Here is a 12500-nt window from a genome sequence, read left to right on the forward strand (position 1 = left end):
AGGGCTGCCGTGGAAAACAAGGGCTTACCCAGTCCCAGCTTCCCCATGGGCTTCAGACTTTGAGGCTGAGCCAGTCTATGGATAGCCCAGTTGCTCATGAACTCAGCAGAGCTCGTTCATAAGGACCACAAACACCCTCTCTCTGCCCTAGAAGGCTCTCTAACACCTGCAGTTCAGGGCCAATCTCAGTGAGACCCAAACAGGGCCTCACTGTAGAGAGAATAAAAGCAATGCAGCAGATGGAGTTTTGTAATCCTGTGGAAGCCAGTGGACAATAAGTCACACAAGACTTAAACTACATCTGTCTTGGTCATAACGTAAAGTGCTTAAGAAGAATTTGGCAGCTGGTAGAAGAAAGAACAGCATGACACCAGCCTTACCCCTGGAGGCCAGGGTCCTGAAATTGTCCAGTATCATGTATCTACACAGGTTCCTCCGTGCACCATCCAGTAATGCCCACTCCTGGATGAACCCCACGGCCACATCCTCGAAGGCGACTGATTCCTGAAACAGCACACACATTCTGGCTCAGCAAAGACCACCCCCACAACCGTGTATCCCTGTTGTCACTGGGGAAGGGAGACCCAACACAATGTCCAGACATGGAGCTCTCCCTACACCAGGAGGCAGAAAATCCAGCCCACAACCTGATTTTGTAAATAAAGTTTTATTGGCACACAGTCATGCCCATTTGTTTATATATCATCAATGGCTGGTTTTATGTTACAACAGCACAACTAAGTAGTTTCAAAAGAGATCATATGGCCCACCAAGTCAAAAATCTCTACTTTCTTTTAACATTTGGACAAATCCTAAAGTGTAAGTACTGGCTCTCTTTCTAACTCTTCTAACCTGTGACAGCAGACTTTGTCCTTCCCAGCTTAGAGAGTTTTTCCTAAACTCCTTATTTATGGCATCACAAATTTAGGTTTGACCTCCTAATTCTCGTGAAGTCCCTAAGATCCCTCCCAAGACTTATATAAGTGTTTCATAACCTTTTTATATCCATGAAAGTAGGACTTCCCTTGCATCTGAGAATCCTATTGGCCTTTTAATTTCAGAATTCTCCAGAGCAGCACTGTCCAATAGGTCTCTCTGTGACAACGGGAGTGTTCCATGCCAGTGCTTTCCAAAAAGGAGGTCACTAGTAATGTGTGGCTGCTGAGCACTTGAGCAATATGGCTAGAGCAACTGAGAAATTATGTCTTTAATTGTACTGAAGTTTAATTAATTTAAATTCAAATGTATACAGCCACATGTGTTTTCAGTAGGTCTCACCAGGGATGGGGGGAATGGCCCTGGAGGAGGCTGACTCCAGAATAAAGCACAGAGCCCCTGGCATCTTCTGTGGGACACTCCTCCCATACCAGGTCCCTCCAGAGGTCATGCATAGAAAGATGTCCCTAGGCCCCCAGTCCCCACACAGGGATGAAGACACTCCACACTCCTCCTCCCCTTTCTTCCTCGGCTGCTGGGAAGGGGTAGGGTCCAGAGTACATACTTATCTGCCCCCTCAGCCATCAGGATCCCCCCAGACTCCTCACCATGACACCAATGCCAGGGTTTGAGGTCTCAGTAGATGTTCTCCCTGCAATAAAAGAGGGATAATGTAAAAGAAGGGGTGAAGATGGAAGCAGAGCACCGACTAAGGGCTTCGTCCAGGTAATTCCAGTTTATAGGTCTCCAGCAGGGTGGCTAAGCTAAAACCCCTTACCAGGGATTTATCTCAATAAGCAACATGTTGGGCCCCCAACCACCTTTCAGACAACAGCCCCTAGTGACTTCTACTGCTTCTCTCCACCTTATAAAAGGATTGATTCCCCTCTAATATTCCCTCAAAATACCTCTAAGACACTCTACTTTTTCTCAACTGCCCTTATCAAGCTGTGATCTAATATTTGTTTAAATGATTTTTGCCTCTCTCTCCAATTACAATGTAAACTTTGTAAGTACAGACCTGCGTCTGCTTTTTTCTGAACTCCATATCCAACACAAAGTACTTTATATATTAGGGGTTGGCAAACCTTTTCTACAAAGGGACAAATAGTAAACATCCTGGGATTTGTGGACCTTGTGGTCTCTGTTGCAAACAACTATATGGTTGTAGCACAAAAACGCCATCAACAACACATAAGCAAAACTTTTGTTTAAAAGTGTAAACTTTTGTTTAAAACTTTACTTACATAAGCCAGCATCAGACCAGGTTCAGCCCACAGGCCACGGTTTGCCAACCCTTGCTTGTGTGGTAGAGAGAATCCATCAATCTTCAAATTCTCTCATTTCTGCCTCCTACAGGTATCTCAAACATTCCAACTTTTCTGATTCCACAATCATCAAGCCCCAACTACCATCATCCAAGTCCTGAACTTATTTAAGCTCCCATAGGACTCTGTATTCATCCTGGTCCATCCTCAACCCAGGAGCCTGTGTTTTGTCTAAATCACAAACACAATCTTGTCACTTCCCTACTTAAAACTGATTCACTGGCTTTGTTATGGTCTCAAAATAAGGTCCAAAGTTTCCGATGACCTTCAGGGCCTGCCTTCCCTCCAACCTGACTTACCCACCCAGTACTTGGTTTATTCTACTTTAGTTTTTCCTGTCTTTTCTGGCCTCCTGGAACACACCAGGCTTTGCACTGCCTAAAGCGGGGGTCCCCAACCCCCGGGCTGCAGACCGGTACTGGTCTGTGGCCTGTTAGAAACCAGGCCACACAGCAAGTGGTGAGCAGCGGCCAAGCAGAGTTCTGTCCTTTGTCAAATCAGCAGCAGCACTGAACTCTCATAAAAATGCAAACACTATTGTGAAATGGGCATGTGAGAGATCCAGGTTTTGTGCTCCTTAGGAGAATCTCCTGCCTAATGATCTGAAGTGGAGCTGAGGCAGTGATTAGCAGTGAGGTTTGACTGCATGTCCTGGTCCCCCCAGCCCCCTACTCCATGGAAAAAAGTGTCCTCCACAAAATGAGTCCCTGCTGCCAAAAAGGTTGGGGATCCCTGGCCTAAAGGACTGTGCATCTAGAATGTTCTGTCAAGTTTCCTCTGCAACTACTCCGCAGCTAGACTCCTTGGTTAGCCACATGCAAATCATCGTGTAGGTTCAAACATTTGTCTCTTTTCAGATGTTTTCCCTCACCTCCTCCCCAAGTTCCCCTGTTCCATGTTCCCATAGTGTCCTTTTCACTATTAATGTAAAATCTGTCTTCTCTACTAGAATAAAACCTCCCTAGGAGCAAGCACTGTATCTATTTCAGCCACAATTTCCCCAGGTACGGTCCCGTTCATTGAGGGAAACTCAGTGAAGATATGCTGAAATGCCTGAGCCCGCGGGTTCAAGACCTGCCTGGGCAACTTGGCAAGACCTCATCTCTACAATAAAAAAATTAGCCGGGCGTGGTAGCACGCGCCTGTAGTTCCAGCTACTTCGAAGGCCGAGGCGGAAGGATCACCGGAGCCCAGCAGGGCGAGGCTGCGGTGGCCGGGAACGGCCACTGCACTCCAGTCTGGGCGACAGAGTGAGTCTCCAACCCAAAAAAAAAAAAGGAAAATATGCTGAAAAATCAACTCAACACTCCTCAAGAACGATTCGGTATAGCTAGACAAAGAAGGCACTTGCCTGGGCACGCATACACACAAAAATCAAAAATCAAACATAAGAACGACTTGAAATGCTTATGCATCACACAACATACATCACAACACTAGCTGTCAGGTGTTGAAAGAAACAATATTAACTCTTTCTAAAAAGGCAAGACAAGGCATGTATGTTTTTCTGGAAACAATCACCTCACTCATAAAACTGAAACCTAATGCTTAATTTTCCTCTGGAATTATCTCTTTTTCTCATGTCTCAGTAGAAATGAGCTTTAACTTCATTATTTTAAAAGGTATCCCATTTATGGCCGGCTCAATTTGAATTTCTGGTATTAACAAAGCTTACGTCATTCCCCCCCCCTCACCAAGACCCATATGTTTTGAAGCTTTGTGATTCACACACTTGGGGTAATGATTGGAGCCGACATGAAAAGAAATGAACAGTTTACATTTCCTTGATAATAACATTTGTGACACAACTGAGGAATGGTTTAAGATATCCTTACATCACTGTGAAAAAAAAACGGATGCCCACAATCGAAGTTAAAAAAAAGATAGAAAAAAAAGGAGAAAGAGACAGGAAAAGGAACAGAAGCTAAACTAAACTTACAGATCTTAAGCTAAGGGACGGCAAAATTTTCAGTCATCAAAAAAAATCTCTTGTTATCTCTTCATCCTTGATACAATTTTTAAATAAATAGGACAAGTCACTTCAACCAGATTGCCTAGGGAATCCCAAACCTCACTTTCCAGTTGCAAAATCAGATAAAATTAGGTAGCATATGAAATAAAACGTGTACTACTAATACAGTTATCTTGCATACTAAAGGTAGGGGAGTGCCCGCTTATAGCACTTTCCCTACAAATCGGGGGACACAGAAGAGACCTGGGGCCAGTGTCACATTCAGAGCTGCGGGACCTGAACTGTACTTCGGGATTTCCCCTTCGACAGGATGACAGTCCTGTCTGCCCGGACGGGGGAAGTACCTGAGAGCGAGGGACCCCGAGGCGGTGGGCGCCAGATGCGCTCCAACTGCGCGGGCCTCACGCCGGCCCCGCGACGACCGCAGGAAGGAAGCACCTCAGCCGGGCGGCCGCTCTCGGTCCTCCGGCCCCTCCCCGCGTCCGCGTGTCCTCCTCTCCCTCCCCGCCCTCCCGAGGGGCCGGGCCACACCTGCAGAGCGGCCGGAGACACTCCCACCGCAGAGCGCCGCGAACCCCGCGCGGCCGCCGCCTCCTGCCGCCGCGCTCACTTCCGCTTCCGGTCTCTGGGCCGCCGGGAGCGGAAGTGGCTGGGGCTCTCGGGCCCAGAGCGCCCTTACGCGGCGGGTAGAAGGCTAAGTCCTTCTTCGTCGAACCTCGGAGGAAGAATTCTAGTTTTCTTCCCCGAAGGGTGCAGTTAGGTCCTGGAGTGGAGTCCGATCGAGCCTGGAGGATGGTGCTGGGGGTGGGGCCTGTGGCCGATGGGCGGGGCTTAGGTTCCCCGGGCAGAGGTGGGGCGGAACTTGCTTGGAGGCGGGGTTTGCACTTAGCCGGCGGAGTGGGCGGGACTTGAGCTTGAAGAGTGAGGATGGACCCGTCTCTGTTACCATTTTCTCTTTCCTGCCTCTCCACTCCCTCTACCTTTACCTATCAGTTTAATCCAATCCCCTACAAAAATATACCCATACTTAAGATTTTTTTGGTCTATGTTTTTATATACAATTGGCCCTTGAGCAACAGGGAGTTAGGGGAGCCACCCCGGCACAGTGGACAATCCACGTATAATTTATGGCTCCCCAAAAACCTAACCGCTGACCAGAAGCCTTACTTATAAACAGTGGATTAATATGCTTTGTATATTAACATTAATGTATTTTTATGTTTTTTATCTTGTATTAATTTTCATCTTTCCAACTTCAGAATAGATATTAGATGTATTCTTGCAATAAAGTAAGCTTGAGAAAAAACGTTATTAAGAAAATCATAAGGAAGAGAAAAAAATTTTCTATTCATTAAGTAGGAATGGATCATCGTAAAGGTCTTCATCCTCCTTGTCTTGATGTTGAATAGGCTGAGGAGGAGGAGGAGGAGGGGTTGGTCTTAGAATATCGGGTGGAAAATGCAGAAAAATAAATCCATATATAAGCGGACCTGTGCAGTTCAACCTCCTGTTCAAGCATCAACTGTACATATATTTATACTAAAAATAGGATTATATATTTTACTTATGCGTGTTGCCTCTCACTAAAAATAAAATGTGCAAAGCTGTTCAAGACAATACATAGAAGATCTGACTTTTTTGTTAAAAAAAAAAAAAAAAGCATGTAGTGTAGATAATATAAGGGGAGACCAAAGAATGGAATTATCTTTTGGTTTTGGAGGGTGGGCCCTTTGTACACTCGGAATTTATTTCTCCAGATCAAATAGTCTACCAAAATTTTTATCTGGACGTTTTTAAAAGGTTGCATCATGATTTGTGGAAGAAACATCCCAAGTTGTGGCAAACAGGTAACTGGTGCTTCCACCGTGACAATGCAGCTGCCCACACCGTGCTGAGTGTTCAGCAGTTTTTGGCCAAAAATGGAATGACCCCCATGTCCCACCCTCCCTGTTCACCTGATCTCACCCTGAGAAATTTTTTTTGTTTCTTTGGATGAAAAAAGTCTTCAAAGGGAAAAGTTTTGCCGATGTGGAATAGGTAAAACAAAAAGCAGCATAAGCACTAAAAGACATCAAAATTGATGAGATCAAAAACTGTTTTGAGCAGTGAGAAAAGCATTTTAATAGGCGTATTGCATCAAACAGAGAGTACTTTGAAGGTGACTGAAGTTTAACGTGTAAGAATAAATCACTTTTTTTTTTTTTTTTTGAGTTGGAGTCTCACTCCGTCGCCCAGACTGGAGTACAGTGGCCGCTCCCGGCCACCGCAGCCTCGGCCTGCTGGGCTCCGGCGATCCTTCCGCCTCAGCCTTCCAAGTAGCCGGAATTACAGGCATGCGCTACCACGCCCGGCTCATTTTTTGATTTATTGTAGAGATGAGGTCTCGCTGCCCGGGCGGGTCTCGAACCCACGGCTCAGGCAATCCACTCATCTCAGCCTCCCAAAGGCGCGGGATTACGGGCTGAGCCACCAAACATGGCTTAAATCACAATTTTTTTTATAAATAAATTCCAAGATTTTTGGGGTCTCCCCACCTTATAGATCCAACTCAGTACTTGTCTTAGTCTGTTCAGGCTGCTTTAACAAAATACCACAAACTGAGTGGCTTTTAAACAACAGAATTTTATTTCTCTGGAGTTGAGGAAGGCCAAAATCAAGGCACCAGCAGATTCAATGTCTGGTGAGGGACTACTTCCTAGGTCATAGACAGCCATCTTCTTGCTGTGTCATCATATGGTGGAAGGAAAAAGGAGCTCTCTGGAATCTCTTTATAAGAACACTAATTCCATGCCCAGGAGACCTCTGCCTTTGTGACCTAGTCACCTCCCAAAGCTCCTACCTCCAAATACCATCACCTTAGAGGGTGGGATTTCAGCATATGAATTTTGGGAGAACATAAACACTCAGTCCATTGCAGCACTGTAGGCTGGAAATGAATTTATTAATAGCTCAGAGACTCTTGTTTTGGGGGGTTGGAGTCTCACTCTTACTGCCCAGGCTGGACTGCAGTGGCACGTTCACAGCCACCACAGCCTGTTGGGCTTAGGTGATCCTTCCACCTCAGTCTTCCAAGTAGCTGGAACTATAGACACACGCCACCACACCTGGCTAGTTTTTTTGATTTATTGTAGAGATGAGGTCTCACCAAGTTGCCCAGAGTGGTCTTGAACCCCTGGACTCAGGCAATCCTCTTGCCTCGGCCTTCCAAAGTGCTGGTGGCTGAGCCACCACGCCTGACCTCTCAGAGATTCTTTAGGAGGTTAAGCAGCCAGGATTAATGCCCCAAATCACTCTTCAGAACTGATATAGAGAAACCCTGTCAGCACTGCTGGAAACTGTGATAGTCACTGGTGGTGTTTGAGAGTGTTCAGCTCTGCCGTAAAAAAACAAAACAAGCAGGATGAACGAAACTCACAAGACGTGTTAAGTAAAAGTAAGTAAGTTGATCATGTGTGTTAAACAGAGAAAAGAGAGAAGGGGCAAGAGGCATCTGACATTCGTGATGCATTGCATACATGAGGGGGAACCCAAAAAATGAAATTTATTAATAAAAAATTGTGTATTTATTCTTACATATTTAAACTTCAGTCACCTTCAAGGTACTCTCTATTTGATGCAATATAATATACGTATCGAGATGCTTTTCCCACTGCTCAAAATAGTTTTGAACTTGTGAATTTTGATGCGTTTTCTTTGTTTCGCCTTCTTCCATGTTGGCAAAACCTTTCCCTTTGAGGACTTTTTCATCCAAAGGAACAAACAGAAGTTGCTCAGGGACAGATAGGCTGAATAAGAAGAGTAGGGTATGGGGGGAGGGGGTCATGCCACTGTTAGTCAAAAACTGCTGAACCCTCAGTGCGGTGTGGGCAGGTGCACTTGTAAGTCACCCATCATGAAATGGATAAACACATAGAATCTCCAAAAACAGTTCACTGAAGCCAAACATAGCCTCTCATAATAATGCCAGCAGGTACTCTGATGCCGATGGGTTTCTAGGACACTTACCTAGCAGGGGAAGCCTGTACTATGAGAGGGCCACCCTCCAAAAAATAATTCTGATTTTTTTGGGATTTTTTTCTTTTTTGGTCCTCTCATAGAAAAAAACATGAAGCATGCAATATTCATGAGGTTTTTTAATCTGCCACCCATTGATGACACCAATTTGGGACCCACAAGTCTTCTACCCGAGAAATAGCATGGTCACTCAGCAGGTTAGTTGATGTCTACAGCAATGGTCAAGGTTACTGTCCCCTTCATCTGTCCAAGAGTGCAAGCATGCGTCATTTGTCCAAGGCTCCCTCTGTCTGGGGACCCCTGGCTCAAACCTCATCTCTGTCCTCGTAGCCACATCATCAGCAGAGAAGTCTGGCACAACAGAGAGAGACAGAGAAGGAGACAAGACATACAACATTGTGTGCCCTAGTGTAACTGACACAGGTCTGGCCACGTGTAGCTTGTACACTACATGAAAGGCAGTGAAAGAAAGGTGATTTTATTCCAAAAGGTGGCAGATGGTCATGCTCATACATTAAACCATTTCAGATTTTCAAGGTTTTAAAAAGGGAAACAAGGTATGGGGAAACACGTGGGCACAGCACAGGGTGCGTCTTGATGGCTTGTCTGGGGTGGTCATCATCCTGGAAGTCCAGTTGGTATTATCTCAGCTGCAGTCAGTTTATGGATCAACCATCTCACGACTTCCCTGAGGCTCTTTTCAGATTAGCCCTTGGGGTTTCTATGTAGTCAGTCTCTTTTAGGACTAGCCCCCGGGATTTCTAAGCAAGCATGTGGTCAGATAAGCATGCATAGTGCAAAGAAGTTTCTAAAATATGTTTCAAGGCTTAAGAGAGAGAAAAAACTTTAAAATACATTTCAAAACTGAGATGCTTGATTACACTAGGACTCAGCATATTCACTTGTGCCCTAAGTGTCTTAACTTTCCCCATCTCTCCTCTTGTATATCATTATGTATTTTAAATGTATTGAATGAACCATGTGACTTGGACATTTTAATTTTGTCTGAGAGCCTTTCTGTTCAGTGACCTCCAGCATGGATTGCCTGGTCACGTCCTTGGAGCCTGTCCTTGCATGGTGATAATTTCCCACATGACAGACACAAACCCCACAGTCTATATCTCCATGTGGCCAACCCTGGGTGCTGGGTGCTAACTCTTCATCCTCTGGCACTGGTACCCCCGAGAAACCTTGTGTAGCTGCTGGTACCTTCGTCAGCATAAGTTCTGTGAAATTCTTGCTTTCTGCATTGCTAGATTGGGATTCCGGTGATGGTGCATCCGCTTGGTGGAGCCTAGAGCTGGCTATGAGAGGGACAAGGGAAGGAAAGATCTGACTTCTAGAGCGAGAATAATAGGAAGTGATGAAATGAGTTAGGCTGCCAAAACTGGATAACAAATTCTCCCTTCCGTCAATCTGCTCTGACATCATTCTCCCGGCATTTATGTGCATATAGGGGTAGATGGAAGACTGGTCACTAGTGTGAAGCCTGGTTGCGTCTGGGAGGTGGACTTTTGCATGGCTCAGTGTTTTCGTCTTTCTTCTTTGAGCTTGACTGTCTCATTTGGGAGATGTGGTGTAAGGCCTAAAATTAAAGTTCAATATTATGTGTGCCATGACATCTGGGGGAAACCAGGAGGGCCCTGAATGGCCTAACAGTAAGTCCTCCTTCCTACTCTGCTCCCACAGATAAGATTCCCTAATAAAATGATCCTCCTTATCATGGGATCCAGACACAGTTCCTGCTCATCCCTGAGTAGCAGGGTTTAACTCCCTGTCAACCTGCAGAATTATTCAAACAAAAAAAATCACATTCTCTTTAGAAAAGAAAGGGCCACCTCACCCTCTTGCTACTACAAAGCCTGCCTCCCAAAGCCCCTGTCTTTTCACTCTGTTCTTAAATGCAACCCCATTAGCCCTGCATGACATGTAGCTCCTCCTCCCAAGGGCTATATGTGACTGTAAATTATCAGGTAAAACTGGAAACAGCCTAAGTTTCATCTGTCCAGTGTCAGGTATCATGTGTTCACCCCCAAGGGGTGAAGAGGAGGTGATCAAAGGAGGAAGAAATAAAAATTATAAATTTTTTTCTCTCTTTTTTTTTTTTTGAATGGGAGACTCCCTCTGTCACCCAGGCTGGAGTGCAGTGGCATGCTGCTCACAGCCTCAACCTGCTGGGCTCAGGTGATCCTTCTACCTCAGCCTTCCAAGTAACTGGAACTACAGGTGTGTGCCACCACACCCAGTTAATTTTTTGATTTCTTATAAAGACAAGGTCTTGCCATGTTTCCCAGGCTGGCCTTGAACCCACATGTTCAGGCAATCCTCTGGCCTCTGCCTCTCAAAGTGCTGGGATTACAGGCGTGAGCCACCGTGCCCAGTCTTATAAATCTTTTTAAGCACAATTTGGAAAAAATAAATCAGAGTTTCAAATGTGTTTACCCTTTGGCTTAGTTCCAGCAAATTACCCTGTAGAAATAGCCGTACAGGATCTCAGTGTTCAACCACATAAGGATGTTCATTGCGGCACTATTTGTTATCAGGTAAAACTGGAAACAGCCTGAGTTTCATTAGTAGAAGACTAAGTAGAAAAGTAGACCCGAACTTTACCTGTACGATGACCACTTGTATACCTAATCCAGAATTGTACCCCACATCTTTAAAATAAAATAAATTTTTTTAAAAAGACTGAGTAAATAGTTTCATACATTGTAATACTGTGAAGTTGTTAAAAGTAAAATGGTGACCAGGTGCGCTGCTCATGCCTGTAAACCCAGCACTCTGGGAGACCAAGGTGAGAGAATTACTTGAGCCCAGGAGTTTGATACCAGCTTAGGCAACATAACAAAACCTCATCTCTACAAAAATAAAAAAAGATCAACTAGACACGATGGTGCACACCTGTAGTCCCAGTTACTTGGGAGGCTGAGGCAGAAGGATTGCTTAAGCCCAGAAGGTCGAGGCTGCAGTGAGCCATGATCATGTCACTGTCCTCCAGCCTGGGTGATAGAGTGAGATCCTGACTCCAAAAGAAAAGTGAAGTAGCAATACAATATTGAATGATGCAGAAGTATTTTCATAATATGTTTTATAATAGTGTCTGAGTCCATTTGTGCTACTATAACAAATTTATAGTTTATAATTTATAAAGAACAGAAAGTTATTTCTCACAGTTCTGGAGCCTGGGAGACCAAAATCAAGGCACCAGCATAGAGTAGAATAGTTGTTGCCAGGAGCTGTAGGGAAAGGGAAATAAGGAATTTTTTTTTTTTTTTTTTGAGTTGGAGTCTTACTCCGTCGCCCAGACTGGAGTGCAGTGGCCACTCCCGGCCACCGCAGCCTTGATCTGCTGGGCTCTGGCGATCCTTCCGCCTCAGGCTTCCAAGTAGCCGGAATTACAGGCATGCGCTACCATGCCCGGCTGATTTTTTGATTTATTGTAGAGATGATGTCTCGCTGCCCAGGCGGGTCTCGAACACGCAGGCTCAGGCAATCCACTCACCTCAGCCTCCAAAAGGCGCAGGATTACAGGCTGAGCCACCGAGCCCGGCTAGGAAATATTTTTTAAAGGGTACAAAATTTCAGCTATGTAAGACGAATAAGTTCTGGAGATGTACAAGGAACTCAAACATGCCAAAAGGAAAAAAACAAACAGCCCTATTAAAAAATAGGCAAAAAGTATGAATAGACACTTCTCAAAATAAGACATATGAGCAACCAACAGATACATGAAAAATGCTCAGCCTCACTAATCATCAAAGAAATATAAATCAAAACCACACTGAGATACCACCTAACTCCATTCAGGATGCCCATCGTCAATAGATGCTGGAAAGGGTGTGGGGCAAAGGGAATACTTCTACACTGTTGGTGAGAGTGTAGATTAGTACATTTCCACACTGTGGAAAACAGTGTGGTGATTTCTAAAAGATCTAAAAATTGACCTTCCATACAACCCAGCAATTTGCCTTCTGGGAATATACCCAAGGAACTCAAATGATTCTACAAAAAAGATACCTACACACACGTTTATTGCAGCACTCTTCATAATAGCAAAAACATGGAACCAAGCCTACTGCTCATTGAAAGTGGACTGGATAAAAGAAATGTGGTACATATACATGATGGAATATTATACAGCCATAAAGAAGGACAAAATTGTGAACTTCACAGCAACTTGGATGGATTTAGGGTCTGTCATACTCAGTGATCTATCACAGAAACAAAGAACTTGAGTACCACATGTTCTC

At 44.8% G+C, this 12500-nt stretch overlaps 2 protein-coding genes across 2 annotated transcripts in view; one reads left to right on the forward strand and one right to left on the reverse strand.

Moving 5' to 3' along the window:
• Positions 1 to 432, reverse strand: part of ZNF333 (zinc finger protein 333) — a 17862-nt gene extending 17430 nt beyond the window's left edge. Inside the window, exon 1 of the mRNA XM_008059487.2 lies at positions 381 to 432. Coding sequence (XP_008057678.2) covers positions 381 to 417 — 37 coding nt within the window. The 5' untranslated portion in view covers positions 418 to 432. The remainder of the gene's footprint in view (positions 1 to 380) is intronic.
• A 4114-nt stretch (positions 433 to 4546) lies between these two features.
• Positions 4547 to 12500, forward strand: part of ADGRE3 (adhesion G protein-coupled receptor E3) — a 65468-nt gene continuing 57514 nt past the window's right edge. The window contains exon 1 of the mRNA XM_021713096.1: positions 4547 to 4922. Within this exon, the coding sequence (XP_021568771.1) occupies positions 4547 to 4922 (376 nt within the window). The remainder of the gene's footprint in view (positions 4923 to 12500) is intronic.

This window comes from Carlito syrichta, unplaced genomic scaffold (genome assembly GCF_000164805.1).
Source record: "Carlito syrichta isolate Samal-C Ts95f unplaced genomic scaffold, Tarsius_syrichta-2.0.1 Scaffold304165, whole genome shotgun sequence".
In the NCBI taxonomy this organism is placed as follows: domain Eukaryota; kingdom Metazoa; phylum Chordata; class Mammalia; order Primates; family Tarsiidae; genus Carlito; species Carlito syrichta.